The sequence below is a fragment of the Symphalangus syndactylus genome, chromosome 4 (genome assembly GCF_028878055.3).
Source record: "Symphalangus syndactylus isolate Jambi chromosome 4, NHGRI_mSymSyn1-v2.1_pri, whole genome shotgun sequence".
NCBI lineage: Eukaryota > Metazoa > Chordata > Mammalia > Primates > Hylobatidae > Symphalangus > Symphalangus syndactylus.
In genome coordinates this window covers 123,880,383-123,903,175 of record NC_072426.2, presented here as the reverse complement: position 1 = coordinate 123,903,175, position 22,793 = coordinate 123,880,383, and the positions used below count along the sequence as shown (strand labels likewise).

General features: G+C 35.7%; 1 protein-coding gene across 6 annotated transcripts in view; it reads left to right on the top strand.

Moving 5' to 3' along the window:
• The window catches only part of LRBA (LPS responsive beige-like anchor protein), a 786,161-nt gene that overhangs the window by 420,482 nt on the left and 342,886 nt on the right, over positions 1-22,793 (top strand). For all 6 annotated transcript variants that reach the window (XM_055276087.2, XM_063638262.1, XM_055276088.2 and 3 more), the window contains exon 38: positions 21,072-21,196. In XM_055276087.2, the coding sequence (XP_055132062.1) occupies positions 21,072-21,196 (125 nt within the window). The remainder of the gene's footprint in view (positions 1-21,071; positions 21,197-22,793) is intronic.

The following is a 22,793-nucleotide window of genomic DNA, read 5'->3' as shown; positions in this document are numbered from 1 at the left end:
ATTAACAAAACATTAATGTTTTTAATCTAGGTATTTAATATGTCAGTATAGATTAGCAAATTTCTTTTTACATAATAAGAATACAATAAATTTTTTGTAGTTAAATTACATTCAATTAGGAATTGTGTGCATCAGTAGTAGAGCACAAGTTATCCAATTTGTGCTATGTTGTGTAAAACTGAGGCTCCTGTAAGAACTCTATTTTCTACCTTGATTTTGAGAGCAAACTCATTTTAACTTTGAATATGTCAGCTTCATTTTAGATCTATGAAAGAATGATCAGAGTAGGGTACATATTTATCATTTTGATGGGCTTTATTTATTAAGTGCGTACTAGTTGCTTCTTATTGTGCTAGAAGCTTGGGATTCATACAAACAGTGGGAAAGAACCAGACTCTGCCCTCAGTTGTGGAGCCTGATGGTATGATGGATGTTCAACTAGTTATTTAATTACAGCCTACTTATAATCTTACCTAATAGGAATAACAAAATTATATAGGAATCTGTATAGTAATAACAAATAGACTATTACAAGATGGTTGATATCTGTAGAATATGAAATATAAACAGACTTAAATATGTAGATATACCTTCTTGCTAAACTTAAAAAACATCTTAGGAAAAGTGTTTATAACAACCCTTATTTTGAGATTCTGAAGACTCACTAAATGTTTTCTAAGTAATTTGGAGTTAAACAGGTGTTAAGCTTTGCAATACTTGATAAAGGGCTATTTCATTCCCCCTGAGAATGACTCAAATCTTCATGGAAAGGGAAAAAAAGCCACATCAGCTTCCAATTGTCAAAATTCAGTTTTTAAAAACTCAAGCCTTTTTCCCAATGGATTTCCAGATTGAAGAACATATGGACTCTATCGTCTGGGCAAAATACTTTCATTTTCCTTTTGAATTACTTTTAAGACTTCATCCTGATATGAGAAGTGTAAAACGAAACCATAAGGTATTTAAACACGTACCTCTCTGTGATTTTATTTTCTTTTTAAACTTGCATTGATAATAAACTTCTAAAACTTAGAAATAATGACTTTGCTTTTAAAATTTAATGCATTTTTTCCAGGTATGGCTACATTTATTTTTCCAGCAAATTAAAATGTAGAGGTTATTCTTGGTGTTATGTCTCTGTAGTATGGTTATTTCTTTTAGTAGACTTAAGTGCATATTTTCTTTTGATTTAAACTGCTGAATTAGGATATATATATGTGTGTATGTGTATATATATACATACATACGTATACATAATGTATGTATACATGTTTATTGTGAATTTACTACATAATTAAAATAAACAGCATTTTTAACACTTCTGTAGCTAAAGAAAATGCTGTAGCAGACCAGAAAGCTTACTTGTCATACATTTGCAGTAAAACTAATAAACTGACTAGGACATAACATAGTTTATTGCTGTTTGAAGAGATTAGCACTGAAAATATTGGTTTGTTCTTGAGAGGGTGCAACTAATTTTTTATGTAAATTATTTCTAAACTTAGGGCTTTATACGTTTTTAACTTAAAAAAAAAAAAAAAAAACTATTCCAGGTTTCCAAAGATTAGGAGTTGAAAGAGAAGAGCTACAACTCAAATAACTTAATTTTTCTGTTTCCTAATATAAACAAAGTTGAGGGAATCTCATGAACCCTTTGGAATATTTTTACATTTCATTTATGCTTTTGTTAGCCTACATAATCCTCATTACTAAAAGATGACTTTTTTTCCATGCAAGATCCTTTTTGGGACAGAGAGTCTTTCAGATAGACAAGAGTATAAGTGATATGAGAGCAGGGCCTTTGTTTGTTTGTTTGTTTGTTTTCCCCATGCTATATCCCTAGCCGAGCACATGTAACTAAATGAATGAAGCAGAATAATGAAAAGTAAACTTTCAACAATAGTAATTTGCAGAAGCTGATTATACTGTGTGATTATAGAGGCAAGAATAGAAACTATCAGAATTTAAGAGTTCTTTCTTTTTTTTTTTGAGACAGGATCTTGCTCTGCTCTGTCACCCAGGCTGGATGTGCAGTAGGATGATCATGCCTCACTGCAGCCTCAACCTCCCCAGGCTCAATCGATCCTCCCACCTCAGCCTCCTGAGTGGCTGGGACTACAGGCTCGCACCATCTCGCTCGGCTTTTTGTATTTTTTGTAGAGATAGGGTTTCGCCATGTTGCCCAGGTTGATCTTGAACTCCTGGGCTCAAGCAATCTGCCCACCTTGGCCTCCCAAAGTGCTGGGATTTCAGTCATGAGCCACCATGCTCGGCCAAACAGTGCATTTTAATATATCTTTGTGATTAATGGACGAGGTTTAGTGGCTATAGCAATGAACTGGTAAAAGAAAATTGGTGTGTAGCCTATATGGCTTCTGTGTACCTCAGGCAAAAGATAGGAAAGCTCTCACATAGACATTAAGTTGTTTGAATTGGCTGGGCGCGGTGGCTCACGCCTGTAATCCCAGCACTTTGGGAGGACGAGGCAGGCGGATCACGAGGTCAGGAGATCGAGACCATCCTGGCTAACATGATGAAACTCCGTCTCTACTAAAAATACAACAAATTAGCCAGGCGCAGTGGCGGACGCCTGTAGTCCCAGCTACTCGGGACGCTGAGGCAGGAGAATGGCATGAACCTGGGAGGTGGAGCTTGCAGTGAGCCGAGATTGCGCCACTGCACTCCAGCCTGGGCTACAGAGCAAGACTACGTCTCAAAAAAAAAAAAAAAAAAAAAAAAGTTGTTTGAATTGATAGCGTCATTTTTTTTTTTTTTTTTTTTTGAGACGAAGTCTCATTCTTGTTGCCCAGGCTGGAGTACGATGGTGCGATATCTGCTCACTGCAACCTCCGCCTCCCGGGTTCAAGCCATTCTCCTGCCTCAGCCTCTGGAATAGCTGGGATTACAGGCACCTGCCACCATGCCCAGCTAATTTTTGAATTTTTAGTAGAGACAGGGTTTCACCATGTTGGCCGGGCTGGTCCCAAACTCCTGACCTCAGATGATCTGCCCACCTTGGCCTCCCAAAGTGCTGGGATTACAGGCGTGAGGCCACCGCCCAGCCAGTGCTATTTGTTATTCATTTTAAATGTCTAGATTAAATGTCCAGATTATTCATTTTAAATGTCTAGATTGTTTTATTGTTAAATCATATTTCTTTATGAGGTTTTTTGAGATAGTTCATATTTTAGTTCTTGAAATTAACATAGATAGTATTGCTGCTTGTTAGAGCTATGTCAGCTCCCCTCAATGAATTTTTTTTCAGGAACCATTTTTTCTTAATCTTTCTCTTAACCTTTTGATTCTACTCAAAGTTGAATATTGATACTTGAGTGTCAATATTTGAAGTATAAACCCTAGTTAACAAGCTTGCTGACAAAATGTACTAAACTTGCCTTTGTAGTTTAATGAACTGAACATGAATGAGCCCTTAGAAGTTTGCAGGCTTTGTGATTTTGACTTTTTATCTTTTCAAATTATATTTCTTTGTATCTAGTGTATTCTTCTGATGTGTCAGGGTCTACTAGAATCTCTTTATGTTGTAAAATTCTGTGGCATTTGTAAAGTACCATTTGGTGGATTATTTGCATGCTTTCCCCTCAAATGTTTATAATGTACTAAATCCAGTATACAATATAAGTGACTTCTGTACTACAGTTGAATAACTGAAAGATTTATTTCTACTTGCTGAGTTTCTCTTCTATTCTCTCTTGAACTTGCTTCACTCAACCTCTTTTCCCACCATATACTGAAGCTGTTCTTTTCAAGGTCTCCAGAGACATCAATATTGTTAAATCCAATAGTCATTGACTAGTCTTTAAATAAATAAATAAATAAATCCAATAGGTCAAGTCTCAGTTTTCTTCTTACTTGACTTTTTGATACCCTTTGATATGGTTGATTACTACCTTCTCCTTGACACATTTTTTTTTTCATTTGGTTTCTGGAACACTGTATTTTTCTTGTTTTCTTCTTACTGCCAATATGAGATGAGTAAACAGGTTTTCCTCTTACTACTGGCCTCTCTTCAAAATTCCTTGCTGGTTCTTCCTTGTCTTTTCAATTTCTTTATTGTTGGGCTGGTGCAGGCCTTACTCTTTGTACTTTTACTTTTCCATTTTCTTCTCCAGCTTTGGTCACTTGCTTGAAAGTCTGAGCCAGTCCACACCTATATTATGTAAACACTATTCATCAATGTCTCTCAAATTATATAGCCTGTCAAGTTCTTTCCTTTGAACTCCGCACTCTTATATTCAGTTGTTTACTGAATATCTCAGCTTGGATATCTGTATTGGTTTGGGCAGTGGTAACTGCTTTAGTGGATAGATTCCAAATCCCAGTCAGTGTCCAATCGTAATAGAACATAATTTCTGTTTCATATAAATTTTATAACATGTTTCTGGTGGATAATTTCCTTCATCTTATAGCTCCGTTATCTTTAGTTCTTGGCTTCCAAGAGTGCCACATTCATCTGCATCAAAACAGTGGAAGGTGGTAGAGCATGGCCAGTTGTATGTGGAAAGTTTTATTGGCCGGGTTTGGAAGTGTGCCTCAATCACTTCTGCTTGCATGTCACTGGCTACAACTCAGTCATATGGCCACACTTAATTGCAAAGGAGATTGGGAAATACGGTCTAGTTGTGTGCCTAAGAAGATGATGAAAAGGGATTTGGCGAATAGTTAGCCCTTTTCTGCCCCAGATTTCTAATAGGCACACCGAGTAAAACATGTTTAAAACCAAATTTTAGACTTTCTTTATTAAAACCTATTCCTCTCACATTCTCTTTTTTCTCAGTGTCAGTTCTATTCATTTTCTCAGATCAAAATACTTGTAATATCATTGCCTCCTCTTCTCTCACATCCCATATATGATCTGTTAGCCTATTCTTTTGACTCAGCCTTCAATATATATCCATAATTCAGTGACTTTTTACCACTTCCACTGCTGCTATTTGTTCCCAGACATCATCTCTGTCTCCTGGATTATTGCAAAAGCCTATAAACTGGACACCCTTTCCACTCACAGCCAGGCTCTTGCAGGAACTGGAGTGATCACATTAAAACATGTCAGGTCTCATCAGTTCTTTGCTTATAATCTTCTAATGTCTCATTCCACAGAGAATAAAACTCAAATTCTTGTTATAACCTATGAAGACTTAAATGATTTGGCCCTCTTAGAAACTATTTGATTTCTACTTAATTCTGTTACTCTTTATGTATCAAAAATGGCCTCCTACGTTCCATCGTGTGTCTACCTCAGGGCCTTTGCATTACTGTTTTCCCTGCTGGAAATCCTTTTCCTTTAAGATATCTGCATAACCGACACCTTCACGTCCTTCAAGTCTTTGCTCAAAGGTTGCTTTCAGAAAATTATTTCTAAGCATCTTACTTGAGATGTTAACATGTCCCCTATTACCTCCCTTGTATTTTCTGTCCCTTTTTTCTGTTTTCTCTTTGGTACTTATTGTCATCTGTCACAGATATGGCCAGCTGATCACCATAGTTGCATGCCTCTTTGTATAGTTTAAAGTTTTGCTGGGAAATGGCTACCCAGCCAGGGAACACATTTCTTTTGCAGTGTTACATGACTTAGGGAGATGAATGGAATGTGAGTAGATTACATGTATGTCCTTCCTGGGCTGAGGTGATATATCATCTATTGGACCTTTCCAATGTTCTTTTTTCATCTCTACACTTAGCTTTAGGACTTTGATCTCTCTACTTCAATTATAGGTCTACTTTTTCCATGTAACGTTTAATTAACTTTGTACATCACATGGTTTGGAAACTATTTTGTTGTGAACAAAATGGCTGTATGCTTGAGCTTTTCTTTCATGCCCTTATTCATTTACATTTATTGCCCACCTTGTATCATAGACAATTTTAGGCAAGTTTCAATAACATCTTGATAGGATAAATCTGAAAAATAGAAATTTAAAAATTAGTATTGAAGGCTGTCATTACATATTGTTTATTCCAATAACTTTCTTTTTTTTCATTTTCTTGTGTCCTCATTTAAGATATTTCTTCCCTATAGTCTAATTTTTCTATTTTTCTGCAATTATAATACCTACTTAAAACTCTTCAATATCTCCCCATTGCTATAGGGTAATACCCAGGCTCCTTAACATGACATGGCCATGGCCTAAGCTGAGGTGGGAGAGTTGAACTGTCAGGTGTAGGAGTAGCCAATTAAAGTAACAAGCCAAAAATGAAAAGGTAAGCCTTTAATCATTTACTGTGATGGTATTAGCAAGAGTCTAAAGCCAAAGGAAAGGATTGACTCCCCATTCCATTTCCCTCCATAGAATGGCATGCTTTTCAAGGGTTAGTGTGGATCTGCGAGATGTGAGAGTCATCTTATTGTTGAAGGAACTTGAAACTAAAAACTCTGGTAGTTTTATGGACATGAGGTCAGAGGAAGGCCCAGCGGGGTGGTCTTGGAACAGGCTGAATCAGAGTAGGGAATACTGTCTTCAGAGTTTTCCCTTCCTCTCCGAGTAAGGAGTTCTAGGAAGAGATGCCTGGAGAGGATCTTAGGCCAAGGTTTCAGATACAGACCTAAGAATCAAGTCATCAGGGCTAGGAATGTAAATGTGCAAAGAGCATAACTGGCCAGAGAGGCCTAAGACCTTAGCTGCAACTCCCGCCAGAGATGCAAAGCATTTGCTGTACATCAAGTCTGATGTGGGGAGTACAACTTTTCTCTGTGAGGCCTGCCAGGTAAAGGCTTTGTAACATCCATGGTAAGGCCTGAAAAAAAACACACATAGGTTTTAAACCAGGAGCCAGACTCCTAAAATGATTCTTCATGATCTGGCCCCTGCCCTCTGTAGCCTCTTGTTTGGGCACTTCTTGCTTTATGCCTCTCCAAAAATTCTGGAAACATTTAACTTTGGCTTATACCCAATTGTTTCTTACTTGTTTGGCTTTGCTAATGCTATTCCCTCAGAAAGAATGATTTTCCTTTTCTTATTCTCCTGGTTAACATCTGTTAACTCTTTGACTCAATTTGTGGATTACTCACTTCTAAGAAGCCTTCTATTACTTTGGATAATGCCCTTCCACTGTGTCCCTAAGGTACCTTTTGCATATATTGTAATTATCTCTTCATGTATCTGTTTCTCTTATTGGATTTTGAGGTCCTTGAGGATAATGACTTTCTATCACCAAATGACTGAATCTCCCATCTTTACTCATTGTTGGTATTCAGTATGTGTTTTTGATTAAATGAACAAGTGAGTACATGAGTGAAATATAAGCTTATTAGTTTTTCATTCCTGGTTTTTTATGTTATGACTCTAACTTATCTTTCATATCTCATTTCCTGTTGGACCAGCTAAATGAGACTGCTTCCAATTTTCAAACCTCTATACTTTTACTTAAGATCTCTTAAAAGCTTAAAATGTCATCGTCTTCTTTGTGTATCAGTTGAAAATTGGCCTCTTCTTAAGGATATTTCTCAAAAATCTCTTGCTCCTTAAAGCTGCTTGATCCCTTTAAAACAAACGTGATTACTCTTTTCTTTGCCTTTCCATAGCTCTGGGTTTTTACTTTTCTTATGGTGTGGATTTTATGTCATATAATTTTTTGTTTGCTTATTTTATCCCATTTATTAGATCTTAAGTGTCCTGAGATTAGAGACTTGTGTTTTCTTCATGTGAGTATTTCTTAAGGCACCTCAGCCAGTTCTTTCCACACAGTAGCAGGTACTCAGAAAATGTTTGTAAATGAATATGGTCATTGAGAACCAGAAGAAATGATATGTAACAAAGAAAGAGAGAAAAATAAATCACTTTAGAATGTGAATAATTGCTTCAATATTGAAAGCACTAGAAAGTATCTAGGAGATGACAGCACCTATTCAGAGAACCGGCTTCCAACTGTCTTAAAAACCTGGAAGTGTAACATAATAAGCCTTGTTTTCCCCAGTGGATAAAAAGCACATACCTTTTGCTAATGCTTTAATTTATCCAGGTTGCAAAGTACAGTATATATATTTTTCTTTTATGTTAGTTAAAATCAGTTATTTACTCTTAGTATTTTCCTGAGAGTTTTGGTTTAAAGAGAGGAAGTGATAGATTATGCTGGGTTTTTCTTCATGTGAACTTTTAAAAATTATTTAAAGATAAAAATGTTATACTATGGAGGGTGACTTTTTTTTTCTTCTTTTCTTGTCTTCCTGTTACTTACAAAGTATCTTAAGAAGAACAGCAACAAACGTGTTATAGGACTTGACTTTGAGAGAAATACAGCCTGGGCAACAGGGCGAAACCCCATCTCTACAAAAAATGCAAAAATTCCCCTGGCATGGTGGCTTGTGCCTGTAGTCCCAGCTACTCAGGAGGCTGAGGTGGGAGGATCACCTGAGCCTGCGATGTTGAAGTTGCAGTGAACTGTGATTGTGCCACTGCACTCCAGCCTGAGCAACAGAGTGAGGCCTTGTCTTAGAGACAGAGAAAGAGAAAGAGAGCACATAGAAATAAAGGTTCGGTATGCCAAAGCAGTGGTTCTTGGATATGAGATTGCTTCATGTAGATACTTATATAGTTCTTCCAAATTTGGGGCAAGTGATATGGTTACTAAACATATTTCTGAATATTAATAGCTTCCAGGCTACTTACTGACAAATACTGACCCCGCACTACACAGTACTTAGTTATACTTATACATTGAAAAGTGATAGAGCCTTGTAACTCCTTACCCTTAGTCTAATAGCCTTGCTATTTGAATTTTGGGTGATGCTAATGCTGGAAAAATTATGAATTTTCTAATTATTCTGTATTGAAATGTGTGTTGATAGGTTTTCATATAATTTATAAAAATTTTTTGGTTATAGTTAACTCTTTCACTTTATGAAAGAGATATTTAAACTCATACCAATATAACGAACTGTCATAAGAAGTATATTAATGAACCTAATATGAATGTGTTAGCCAAAGTAGCCTGGAAAAATTTTGGTAATGGGTAGTTCTAGATGGGAGGGTCTAGCGCTATTTCTTAGTAACTGAATCACTCACCTTCTGGGCCTCAATTCTTCAACTGTTAAATTGGTGTTATATCTCTAGTTTATATGGTTGTTTTGAGAATTAAATGAGATCACATGTAAAATATGTAATAGTATGCCTAATACATTATTGGCAGTCAGTAAATTTTAGTTCCCATCCTCTTTCCAAGAGCATAATGTAATATACTTCTTAAAAGAGTGAGGTCCTGCCTCTGTAAGCCTTCAGATGGTCTCTGTGTATAGATTGTTCAGTCCCATGATTATTTAAAACAAGCTTCTCCTCCCTATCCTCATCTCCTGGCTAGTGATCCTATCACTTTTGAAGACTGAAGAAAGTCTTCAAGTACAGTATAATCCTCCATTCTTTTATTCTAGGTGTGTTTTAGTACAAGTTGAAAACATAGCAGCAGTAAATAAGGGGACTGGATATATTGATTAAACAGAATTACTGATTGTTTCATTGGAAAATCAAATTTATCCTGCATCATAAGCCAGTTATATTGATTAATTATCGTCAATATAAGTAGCTTGGGATGCAGGATAAATTTGATTTCCCAATGAGTCAATGTCTATAAAGCCTATGTTATTTATTTTATTAAAGTCCAGAAAGATCATGGATTTATCACCCATAGTCATCCCAGGCATTCTTACTAGCCTACTCATTTTCCTTAACCTTCCTTATTTTGGTCTGCCAACCAAATCAGTCCTAAATCTTGAATAAGTCTGGTCAACTGCTCTGTTTTTTTTTTGGGTGATGGAGTCTCACCCTGTCACCCAGGCTGGAGTGCAGTGGTGCAATCTCAGCTCACTGCAACCTCTGCCTCCCGGGTTCAAGTGATTCTCCTGCCTCAGTCTCCCAAGTAGCTGGGATTACAGGCACACACCACCACGCCCAGATAATTTTTTGTATCTTTAGTAGAGACAGGGTTTCGCCATGCTGGCCAGGATGGTCTCGAACTCCTGACCTCGTGATCCACCCGCCTCGGCCTCCCAAAGTGCTGGGATTATAGGCGTGAGCCACCACGCCTGGCCTCAGCTGCTCTTTTTACCCTTTCTCCCAGGTTACTAAGTATGGTCAGGATCGGGGTATAGGAAAAATCACACAATTCTGCAGATTGATGCTACATTACCTCAGTGGTTTCCAAACTCAGCTGGACCTTCATAAGCTATTTAATCATCGTTAAACTTTTCCTTTGTCAGCTTTCTTCTGTATTCCCCAAGGCACCTCTTCTAATTTTACCCCCTCTGTTCTTTTCTTTAGTCAAAAATATGCTGCTTAATAGAAAAAATATAAATAATCAGGTCAAAATCTGGTCTTTAGTTTTTCTTCTCTTCAGCCCTGAATTTATTAAAGTACAGAGTCTTACATGCTTGGATTTTGCCACAGAGAAAGAGATGGTCTTGGTTACCAAGTTCATCGTGTTATCTTTTTATGGGATCATACCTCTTCTGTCTTTCTCAAACCCCACTCCTGCTACCCACCTCCTACCCCCAATGCCATCTTCAGTTTCTTTGAATTCATTGGACTTTGTCTTTTCCATCTGCAAACATGCTTAAGTCTGTTCTTTACCTTCTTTAAAGCACCAGCCTAGCTCTCTAATTCCTTTCATGGTCAAAATTTTTGAAGAGGAGATCAATATTAATCTTTGCCACCAAAGCATGAGTGTTTTACTCTCTGCTTTTCCTTCCAGCCACTGTAATCAAATTGCTCACAGCATCACCAGTAATCCATGTATCTGTTAGATGGTTTCAAAGGCAAGTAATAAGAATTCTTGCACCAAGTGAACTTCTTCACTTTACTAGATTATGAAGAAGTATAATATCTCTTATAAGAAGTACAGATATGTATAGGCTTTGGGGCAGGCTTCTGGCTCCATTTTCCTGCAACTCTTTCAGTTCTCTGTCCCTGGATGTATAAACTATTTCCAATCTGGCTTCTCTCATGGATGCATTATGACGGCCAGCAAGTGGGTCTACACGCTTCATTGCTTCAGACCATGAGGAAAAAGAAAGAACTCTTGTCTCAACCACTGAATAGAAGGTTTCTATTTCATATTGGTGAAAAGTGATAGATATCTGAAGAAAATTGTAATTCAGTTATTAGGAAAGATGAGAGAAGCAAATGCTAGATAGCTAACCAAGTACTTCAGTTTTCTCATTGTAAAACCCAAAGATCCCCACAAAATGGAAACAATTCAAGCGTTCATCAGTACATGAATGGATAATCAAAATGCAGCATATCTACACAATGAAATATCATTCAGCAATAAAAAGAATGAACTACTTATATGTGCTACAACATAGATGAACCTCAAAAACATTATGCTGAGTGAAAGAAGCCAGTCACACAATTCTACATATTGTATGGATTCCATTTATATAAAATGTCCAGAATAGGTAAATATGTAGAGAAAGAAGGTAGGCTAATCATTGCCAGGGGCTGGGAGGAAGGGAAGATGTGGAATGACTGGTAATGGGTATGGAGTTTCATTTTGGGGTGATAAAAATGTTTTTAAATTAGATCATGGTGATGATTGTACAGCTCTGTAAATATACTAAAAACCATTGAATTGTACATTTTAAACAGGTGAGCATTATGGTATATACATTATATATCATAAAGCTATTAAAAACACAAACCATGAACAAAGACTTCTCTTCATTTTTCATCCTTTTGGGCATATTTAAGCAGAATTAAATAATGGTACCCACTCACTGCTTTGAAACATTTCTGCTCATTTGTCTTCTTTGGCACCATTCTATTTTGGTTCTCCCATTATCTTATTGATTGTAAGGCACTGTTACTTACTTCCCTGTTTCTTTTACTGATCCTTTTCTCTTCTGCAATATTCATCCCCATCTTTCTCCTGCCCTTTCAATAGACTCTTCTCTGGGTCTAGCATAATACCTGGGCTTACAATAAACACTCAGTACTTTTTTGTTAAATGAATGCTAAATCTACTGACTCCCAAGACTAACCAATCTCCCTATTTTCTTATATATTTTTTGAGACAGGATCTCACTCTGTCACCTGGGCTGGATGCAGTGGCACAGTTTCAGCTCACTGCAACCTCAACCTCTTGGGCTCAGGTGATGTTCCCACCTCTGCTTCCCAAGTAGCTGGGACTACAGGCATGCACCACCACACCTGGCTAATTTTTGTATCTTTTTCTTTTTTCTTCCTGAGACAGAGTGTTTCTCTGTCACCCAGGCTGGAGTGCAGTGGCGCGATCTTGGCTCACTGCAACCTCTGCCTCCCAGGTTCAAGCAATTATCCTGCCTCAGCCTCCCAAGTAGCTGAGATTACAGGCACATGCCACCATGCCTGGCTAATTTTTGTATTTTTAGTAGAGACGGGGTTTCACCGTGTTGGCCAGGCTGGTCTCAAACTCCTGACCTCGTGATCCACCCGCCTCAGCCTCCCAAAGTGCTGGGATTACAGGCGTGAGCCACCGTGTGTGTCTAATTTTTGTATCTTTTGTAGAGAGAGGGTTTCGCCATGTTGGCCAGGCTGTTCTTGAACTCCAAAGCTCAAGTGATCCACTTGTCTCAGCCTCCCAAAGTGCTAGGATTACAGGCCTGAACCACCATGCCTGGTCAGTCTCCCTATTTTAAATCTCTAGCACAGGCCTCTCCTCTTTCAAGTTCCAGTGTTATATTACTTACCTATTAGAAATACCTGCCTGGATGTTATTAGGCATCTAGGATGTGATTATTTTTCCCAGTCAGGCCTGTGTAATGTGTATTTATTTTAATTAAATAGCATCTTTATCCTCTAACTTCCTTCTTGTTACAGCCCTTGATTTTATTCTCATTATCTTTTTCCTCACCTCCCATATTTGAATATCGTGTAAAGTCTTATCTATTCTACCTCAGATATGTCTTTCAGCCCTTCACTTCTAGGCTCCGTCCTCACTGCCTTAATCCAGACATTCTGTATGTTGCTGCCATGTAGCATACAAGCCTGATCATATTAAACCTCTGTTGTGAAAGCCTGATGCTGTCTCTGTAGACTCTAGGATGTAAAGGTAGTTACTTTAGTTAACTCTACAAGGCCTTTTGAAATCTGGTTCTAAACCTATGTTTTTTACCTTAGCTGTTGCCATCCTGAGGCTGTCTAGCTGTGATTTCTTACCAAAACTTCCTTAAATTACAGTGCCCTTTTACGTTTCCATGCCTTTATCCATGCTATTTCTTGGCTTGTAGTGCCTTTTCCATTTTGTTCAGCAGACTCCTGTTTATCATTTAAGTTTCTGTTTAAAAGTCGTTAGTTTACTCTTTGATCAATTATTTATTAAGTGGCTGCTTTGTAACAGTTACTGTGCTTGGTCGGTGAATTACGCATAAACCCTTGTCTTCATGTAACTTACAAAATAGATCCTCATTAAAATCTTAATGAAATCCTCAGTCCTCCCAGGCAGGGTTAATTAGTACTTTGATCATAGCTGTAATAGTAACGAATAAGATGTTCAAGAGGAAATGCTATGTAGTGAAAAGCTCATTGGCTTAGACGTCAGTAGACTTATTATTTACTACCAATGGGTAAAACTTACTTTCGTCACCTTTAAAATGAGAATAGCAGTATTTAATCATGGCAGGGTTGCTGAGGCTTGGCGGTACTGTATATAACAGAGAACAGTGTGTAGCACAGAGTAGCCTAAAGTAATATAGTCTATTTTAACTTTTTTTTATATTTAATAATTACCTTGTCCCCATTGTCCTGTGTAGGCTGAGCCCAGCATCATTCATTTGTATGTACCACAATCTGGTACATAGTTGGCACTCAACAAGTGTTTGGTGAATTTTTTTAAATTAGATATTTGGGGACAATATAATAGATTTGTCTAAATAGTGAGGCTGAGGTGAGCTTTAAGGCTTCTGGTTGTTAATAACATCATTTTAATGGTTTTTTTTCCTAGATGTCTTTTGTTAGAGCTTTAACTGGTAGTATAACACCAGATTTTGATGGTCTCATAACTTTACTCAATCCCTGGTAAACATTCTAAGCGAAGAAAGAAATGATCAACTGGCTAACAACAGACAAGAAAAGCTCGGGATCATTTCTTGAATAATTAACTTGGTTGCCAAATGTCCAAACTAATAATTAATTGAAGATGGATATCTAGATGGCTTTAAAAAACAAATACAGATGTACATTGAATAGTGACATGCAGAAATTCCTAACTACATAAAATTTGATTTTACATAATTAAATAAAATATATGATACTCCAGTGTCTCAATGTAACATAAAATCTTCATGTCAAGCCTCAATAAAGAAAGAATTCTGCTTTAGTATGTGTCTTCTCTGCTGGAATCCACACAATTGAAGGGTTTGTTTTTGTTTTTGTTTGTCCTTTTCATTAAGACAGCATAATGCATAGATCAACTGCCCTTGATTTATAGTTAGTACTTGGTAAACAGAGGTTTTAGTTAATTTTCTTTTTATTTGCATGAAGGCACCATAGATTTCAGTTTGTGAGGTAAAGCATTCTCTTATATTGTATGATACCTATAGTACCTGAACATTATTTCATCAAGATTTATACAGAATGTGAAACCTTTCAAGAACTTAAGTGTTTTTATCTTCAAGCTGACAGTGCACTGAAAATGTTTACTGCTTTTTAGGGGTTACCATTTATTTAAGTTGTAACTAATGTCTACTATGAATTTTTAATCTAAAAATATGGAAATAGAAGCTAGTCAGATATAGGAGTTTAAAAAACAGGCAATGTGAAAATTTAAGGACAAAATATGAAGTGCTAAAATTTTCTAGGATTTGAAACTTTAACTAGAAGAATTTATTACTGACTTCTGTTAAGGTTATCAGGATTTATCAGGTATTACCAAAGGAAAGTGGGCGAGATGGAAAATGGGAAAATTTTCTAATGTGATTGTGTTTTGACAGGTTTTCTTTTTAAATCTCATATACTTTTATTGACATATATTTAAGTTATATTAAAATGACACTAAAACCAGTGAGATGATAGACATGCATACGTTTAACTCATTTGATAATAGGTGCCAATTCATCTAGGTTGTAGAATAATTGGGATACTTACATAGCTACCACTGATTCAGTAATTAACATTGTTCTGGAAACTACTCTGCTTTAATACAACAATATCCGGAAAGTTATCTACTTTAATATAGCAGTGTGAACTTAATGGCTTTAGTTAAATAAATGTTAATATTTCTCTTATGTACTTAATTATTTTATTCTTTTTATTGAATTTTGCTTGTGTTTTGACAACCAAGCATCTTCCTAATATGACCACTTTTTCCTACAGCAGGGAAATACTGACTGTGCAACTGCCACTGATAGTCTGAAGGGCTTTGTTCTGTTTCCTGTTCCCAAGTTTAGATTTAACTTTTGGATTCCAGAGAAAGAAAGGAGCCTGAGCATTGAATTGTGGGGCAGGGGAACTGGGGGATATGTGGGTAAAGGTAGTATTCTCCTAGCACTTGGGCTGTGGCATATAGTAATGTACAATGAGCATTGCATAACTCCAGGGCATGTTATTTAAAAAAATTTTGATGTGAAAAGTGCCCCTGGAGTTGTGCACCTTAATAGCCATGTAGTAAAGCTCTGTTCTGTTACACATACTTTTTTGAATTCTTATTATTTGTTTTTGTATCTGCCTTTTCCATGAGATCAGGGACAACATGGTAATAATTCTTGTATTCCCACAGCTGACTCAGGTAAATAATAAATAATTGTTATTAGAAAATATATTGGTATTTTATTAGAATATTTGGCCATTCATACCATGTTAACTGGCTAATTGGGTTTCAAAAAATCTAAACTTTATAATTCCTTTTTTTTTTTTGGAAATAGTCTCTCCCTCTGTCAGCCAGGCTGGAGTTCATTGTCATCATCAGAGCTCACAGCAACCTCCAACTTCTGGGCTCAAGAAATCTTCCCACCTTAGCCACCCAAAAAGCTAGAACTACAGACTTGCACCACCACACCTGTCTAATTTTTTTTTTTTGAACCAGGGTCTTGCTATGTTGCCCAGGCTGGTCTTGAACTCCTGGCCTCAAGCAGTTTTCCTTCCTTAGCCTCCCTGAGTTCTAGGATTACAGGCATTAGCCACAGTGCCCAGCCTAAAAATTCTTACAATTAACATGAGAAAAAATAATAGATTTGTATAGTTGTATCATTTAACTATTAGAGGAAAAATGTGAATCGTACCTTAGTTGTTGATTTTGTTTTAATACTTCTGCCTCTTCCAAATGATTCTCATTTGTTTGATTCTTATTCATTTGCTCTACCTGATCAAATCAGTAACCATAAAGGGCCTAGGAAATAGAATAAGTAGCCTATCTATTGATGTTTGAGTTATATTTCTTTCTAAAAATTTAATAATCTGTCAATTTCTGTTCTTGTAGAACATAAAACATATATTCTATGTATTAAAATGGCATTGCCAGCCAAGCCCAGTGGCTTGTGTCTGTAATCCCAGCTACTCAGGAGGCTCAAGGAGGAGGATCATTTGAGGCCAAGAGTTCGAAACCAGCCTGGGCAACATAGCAAGCTCCCATCTCTAAGAAAATAAAAAAAATTAACCAGATATGGTGGTGTGCATCTGTAGTCTCAGTTACTGGGGAGGATGAGGCAGGAGAATCTTTTGAGCTCAGGAGTTAGAGGCTGCAGTGAGCTTTGTTCTGTTCCCTCATTGTGCCACTGCATTCCAGCCTGGGTGACACTCCACCATCTTAAAAAAAAAAAAAAAAAAAACCCCAAAAACCCATGACATTGCTTTATGTTATTTTATGTAGATTATAGTGATGTATTAAAGGTGTGTGTATACAAACATATAACATGAAAGTTTTTTAAAAAGTAGAAACATAATTAGATGACATATATGTAGAAAAGTCCAATAGATTTACGTGGTAATTTTAACTTCAGACTCTGAAGTTAGACCAAAGAATGAAAAAACTAAATTAAAAAATAATTAGAAAGATTATAATATTTAACTTCAGTGCCATCCATAACTTTTTAAAGACATATGTTCCACCAGTCAAAGACTTTAGTACCTGGAGATTGTGTCCTAAGAGGAGCCCTAAGTAGGGCATCTTTGTAGAGAAGGGCTTATGTCTTTTGAAGGAAATAGTATTTCCGGATCTAAAACTTAGGCTAACCTCTTTACTTTGAAGATTTTGAGGATCTTAGTGGAAATGGATATGAGTGAAGTTTGTGAAAGGGTGTTGTGTAGTATTAATATAACTTTTGGGGATAGATACAGATATATAAAGGTATAGGTATATAATGTGATCTAGATATGTACTTATAAGGTCCCAGAATAAGTGATTTCTCATCTTATCCATGCTTATATTTGGTCAACAGTCTGTTTCTGAATACATGAAGTCTTTTAAATTTTGCTGGTCATACCATGGTGATAACTACAAAAATGTATAATCTTTTAATTACTTTATAACCTTTTGGGAAGAGGGTTGGATCACTATGTTATTAATAAATTTGCCAATTTTGTATCCTCTTTCCCCTGGAAGAGGCTTTTGAGGAAGGGACGGGGTAGGGAACAGTGTTTCTTAAATGAGAGTGAAGAAAGTAAGTTGAAGACCAAAACCTACGCATTCTCCTTTATAATATTGTTTTAAAATGACAAAGCCTGCCTCATTTTTTTGTGTGTGTGGTAGAGCGTTATACTGAGAGTATGTGTTGTTGGAGGGAGCAGACTTAGGGGAACAAAACATTGTACTTTAGGTCCAGGTTTGTTACTATGCAAATGACTTTAAATATGCTAGTAATGATCTTCATCTCAAATAAGTGGGTGTGTGGCTTTTTCTCCAAAAACATGTATTACCTACACAATCTGAAATTGGATGATAAATGCTATTTTCTCAAATGAGACTAATAGCTAACTGTTTGATTATAAGTCTGTTACATGAGAACTTTGTATACTATATCATCTGGAGCAGTGCTTTATATGAAGAGACTCTCAAAAAAATATATTGAAATTGTTGGTCTTTTGAAATGATTTTTATCATTCTTTCTAGATATGTGATCGGAACTAAGTGACATTTGCTTTGTCTTCAGATTTTTTTAATTGTGTTGTAACTGGATTGTGTTGGAAAAATAGTCCTTAAGTGACATAGCTTCAGGAGACTATAAATATTATGCTGCGGTATTTCAGAGTCATTTATTCTATTTGGACCATGTTTAAGTATTTAAAAAAATTATTGATAGAATAGGCTGGGTGCAGTGGCTCACACCTGTAATCCCAGCACTTTGGGAGGCCGAGGTGGGTGGATCATGAGGTCAAGAGATCAAGACCATCCTGGCTAATATGGTGAAACCCTGTCTCTACTAAAAACAAAAAATTAGCCGGGCATGGTGGCGGGCGCCTGTAGTCCCAGGTACTCGGGAGGCTGAGGCAGGAGAATGGTGTGAACCCAGGAAAAGGAGCTTGCATTGAGCAGAGATAGTGCCACTGCACTCCAGCCTGGGTGACAGAGCGAGACTCCAACTCAAAAAAAAAAAAATCGATAGAATATATTTGAAGACAGTATGTACGTGTGCATATATATATATATATATATAGTTAGCAGAAATGAAACAACTTTCATTTCTATTATGTGAACAAATTCTCAGTTCCCTGATGCATTGGTATTTTTGTTTTAGCCAAATGTCACCATTTTGACCATTTTTTTAGTATCAAGTTATAAAAATAAATATTATCATTTTATTTCCTCCTAATTTTGGCTATTTTTCCTATAGATACTATCTTTGAGTTACTTGATAATTTGTGAATAATTTTGTAATTCCTCTGGTTTTTCTGCTGTGTGATAAAAGTTATTGTACATATGCTTAATAGCCATTGAATTTGACTTCATTGTGGTGCATTGTAGAATCTATTGTTACCTAATTTAGTCATAATTTTATCATAGCAGCTTAACATCTCTTATAATTTTAATTGTTATCAAGAAGAATGACATCATTTAATTTGACTGAAAATGTAGAAGGATGGATGAATGACAAATTAATAATTTACTACCTTTGCATAATACTGAAGCATAGAGTATTAGAAGGATTGATGGCAGAAAAGGTTAACAAATTTGAGCAGCTTTCATTAGCTTTACATCGTCATATGTTTGTGGTGCTGACTGAAATAGGCTTTGTAGGAGATCTCAGTCTAGGGAACTAATTACTTGTGCCGATTGCCGCACTGATGAATAGACCCTCATTGTATCATTCCCCTGAAGACGAGGAGCAGCCTGTGATTCACGACTGCATCCTGGCTGATATTTGATAATAATTTTAACAGATAAATGTAGGTAGGCAGAATGATGAAGTGCCTATCCAAGCTCCATGACTATCAAAGCCATACACACAGCCATCTGTGTACTGCCTTTTTCCTTCTCACCTAAGGAGAATTTCATTTTATTAATTGAGTTAAAACAACTGTTGTCTTTTGATTGTATGTATATTCTGTGGGTATTTATTTATTTTTAAATAATATCATCATGTTTTTATTCAAATTTAGACAGAATAATGAAGAAATATATAATAATAGCTTTTTAAATTTTCCTTTTTGAGAACTGCAATTCTTATACTTTTTTGTATTACATTTTGATTACGTTATATCTCCTTCTCCTGACCAAAATCACCCAAGGAAATATTTGATGTACTTATCCCTTCAGCATTTTCAGAGGTCAGTCTCTACTGTTTTAAGAAGATTTTCTTTAAGTAATGTACTGTTTATGCTTTTTATTAATACAAGATACTTTTTAATTGATAAAAGTACTTATTTATAAACCTATTTTGAATTTTTAAAGATAACATCTTTAAAACATCAAAATAAAGGTAACTTTTACTTGGGTAGTTTGGGACTGTCAGTTGTTGAAGACTACTAATTTGTCAAAGCTGACAGATACAATTTTATTAGCTCACGAAATATGAGTAAGACTGTATTTTGTATTAGTCATTCCTGAAGAAGTTTTGATTATGAATAATTTTTTAATTTCATTATTGAAACTTACAGGTGTTCGTGCTTTATATCTTTATTGAATTAATGTATTCTACAGAGATTTTTTTTCTTACTATACCTGAAAAAACTTTAGTATTTTCCTTATAAAATATTTTTCCAGCATGCTAGATCATGATTAGTTAACAAGAGAGAAAGCTGACCTTTATATATTGCCATATAAAATGTCTATGTAATAGGGGAAAATATAGAATTTGAAATGAGCAAAAAAAATACATTTCCAAAAGTATGCTTTCGATATAGCAATTATTGCACATCATATAGCATGTAGTTTTTAATTAAATATAAAAACAGAGTACATAAAACAGAAATCCAATCTGATTTGCTTGAAAATAGATTGCTATTTCACTCTACAGGAATGGTTTATTTAAAAACAGTAAATGGAAAAGAAATGCATTTTCTTGTGTTGTTCTAAGCCTCAGGGGCTAAATGTAATGAATATTTTAAGAGATTATTTTAATTAAATTCCTGCACATCTAAACAGAGTAATATTTTATTATCACATACATAACCATGTAACTGAGATATTCATTAAAGTTAACACTTTCTGGACCAAGAATTCATGGTATGATTTACTGACCTTGTGCAAAAAGGCACAAATTAGGAAGAAAAATGAAGGGGGACGGACTTTGATTAATATAGGTAATGCTATACCATATTTATAATAGCCTTTTCCCTATTCTGGTTTATAAATGCAGCTACAGAGAAAGGTGCCCTGCTGAGGCTGAAATGAGGCTGAAATCAGAGCACATGCCACTAGAGTGTGGGGAAACTGATCACACTGTCAGCAATTCATTTCAAAATGATGTATTTAGTGCTCATTTCACCTTCCAAGAAAAGGAAAAGGAGTTCCTTAGACTAGAAGGTGATACTGTTATTTTCAAGGACATACCTAAGTTAAAGATTGCAGAAAGGGGAGTGTGAGATGGAGGGAGAATTAAGTGGAAGGAGAGGGAAAAAAAGGCAGAGCAAACAAGGAGAGCTTTATGCAGAAATTCAGTGCTACCACGCTGTTTGATAATTGCTAACATATGTGGCTTCTCTGTTTCATTGTAGTCGTCCTCGTGAGTTCTGGCGCCTTGACTACTGGGAAGATGACTTGCGGCGCCGGCGACGATTTGTGCGTAACTCTCTAGGATCGACACATCCTGAAGCGACACTAAAAACAGCCGTGGAACATGGTCAGTGTATAAACCATTCCTTGCCAATAGCAGCAGGTACAGGACTTGGTAATGAAGAGCATAACTTCATTATTACAAGGCACTGTAAAATGGTCCAACACCACATTTCATGGTTATTCATACCAGAAAGAGAAGTTAAATTTTTTTATAGTTACTATAGAGTCCTATTAAATTATGGTGTCAAGTATATTTATTTATTATGTTACACATAAAAAACTTACTTAACATAGACCCTTTGTTTCAGAGTACAAGGATTAAATATGTCTCCTTTTAAGCGACACATTCAGCTTTGAGTAAATGAATCCAGGAGGCATGCCTTAAATCCATGAATATCAGGAAGACAGCATTTACAAACCAGATAAGTTTCTAGGTTCTGTTGTGTATACATGGTTTTCGCCCAATCCTGGTATTTTAGCATGAGATCATGAACTGGGAAAGATAATAATAAATGTCCAAGTGCCTAGATACTTTCTGAGCCTTGATTTGAAGATGGTTGTGATAGATGGCTCATGGAAAAAGAGAATAAACATTATTTTCATACGTTCCTATTCTATATTATTTTGTTATCAGAGCTTAACAAAATGTTTTTCCTTTTTTGTTACAATGCATATGACTATGATTCAGTTTAGGTAAAAGTCTTATAAGTAAATTGGAAAAACTGAAAAGGTCCTTTGGATTTGATACTATATATTTTTATAAAATTTCATTTATTTTATGATTTTTTGAAAGTCAAGATATATTGGTTAAGGGGGAAATGCTCCTCCCCACATTAAAATTATCCTGACTTTATAAAATATAAATTGGTTTTTAATAAAGTCAGAAGTACTTTTAATTTTCCTTTTTCAGGGTATTGTTTTAACATGCAGCAGCTTGTGATTAAATGGAAATATGTAGTATACAAAATAAATGTTAATTTATATTCAATAAGGATATTGAGAATTTAGATTAAAAATCTGTAATCTTAGGTTTGGCCCCAGTCAGGCAGCTTAACCTCTTGCACTCAGCCTTAAAGAGCCATTTCTGGAAGAAAATGTCCACAATATGTCATCAGATATAACACCACATGTGACATCAGTCCTTTAAAATAAATGATCATACAGAGAATAGTCAATAACAAAGTGATCTAAAAGCAATAATAGTCTCATGGCCCTACATCTTCAACTACAGGAGGTGGAGAAAGAGAAATAAAATGTAGAATTAATTAGGCCACTTTTGCTTTTAGAGTACATATAGTTTTTAGGTGGTGATAACAGATTTCAGAGGGTTTTTTTTTCTTTTTTTGTGTGTTTTTTTTGATTTTCTGGTTTGTTTTTGGTTAATGATGCTTACATTGAGAAAGTGAACTTTTTTTGCAATTTTCAGCAAAATATATTACCATGTCCACTTAAAATTTGAAATTTAATTATTTTTCTGTCTTCTAAACCATCATTTACAGTAATTTGTGAGTTCTGAGATCTATACATGGCAGTATGTTTTCATAAAAACATTTTCCTTTTATATCTGGAAAGGGAGGGTTTGTTTTCTAAAATTGGACATAGATAGACTGTTAATCTTTTATCCTTAGATATCAATAATTCAATTTAAAATTTGTGGTATA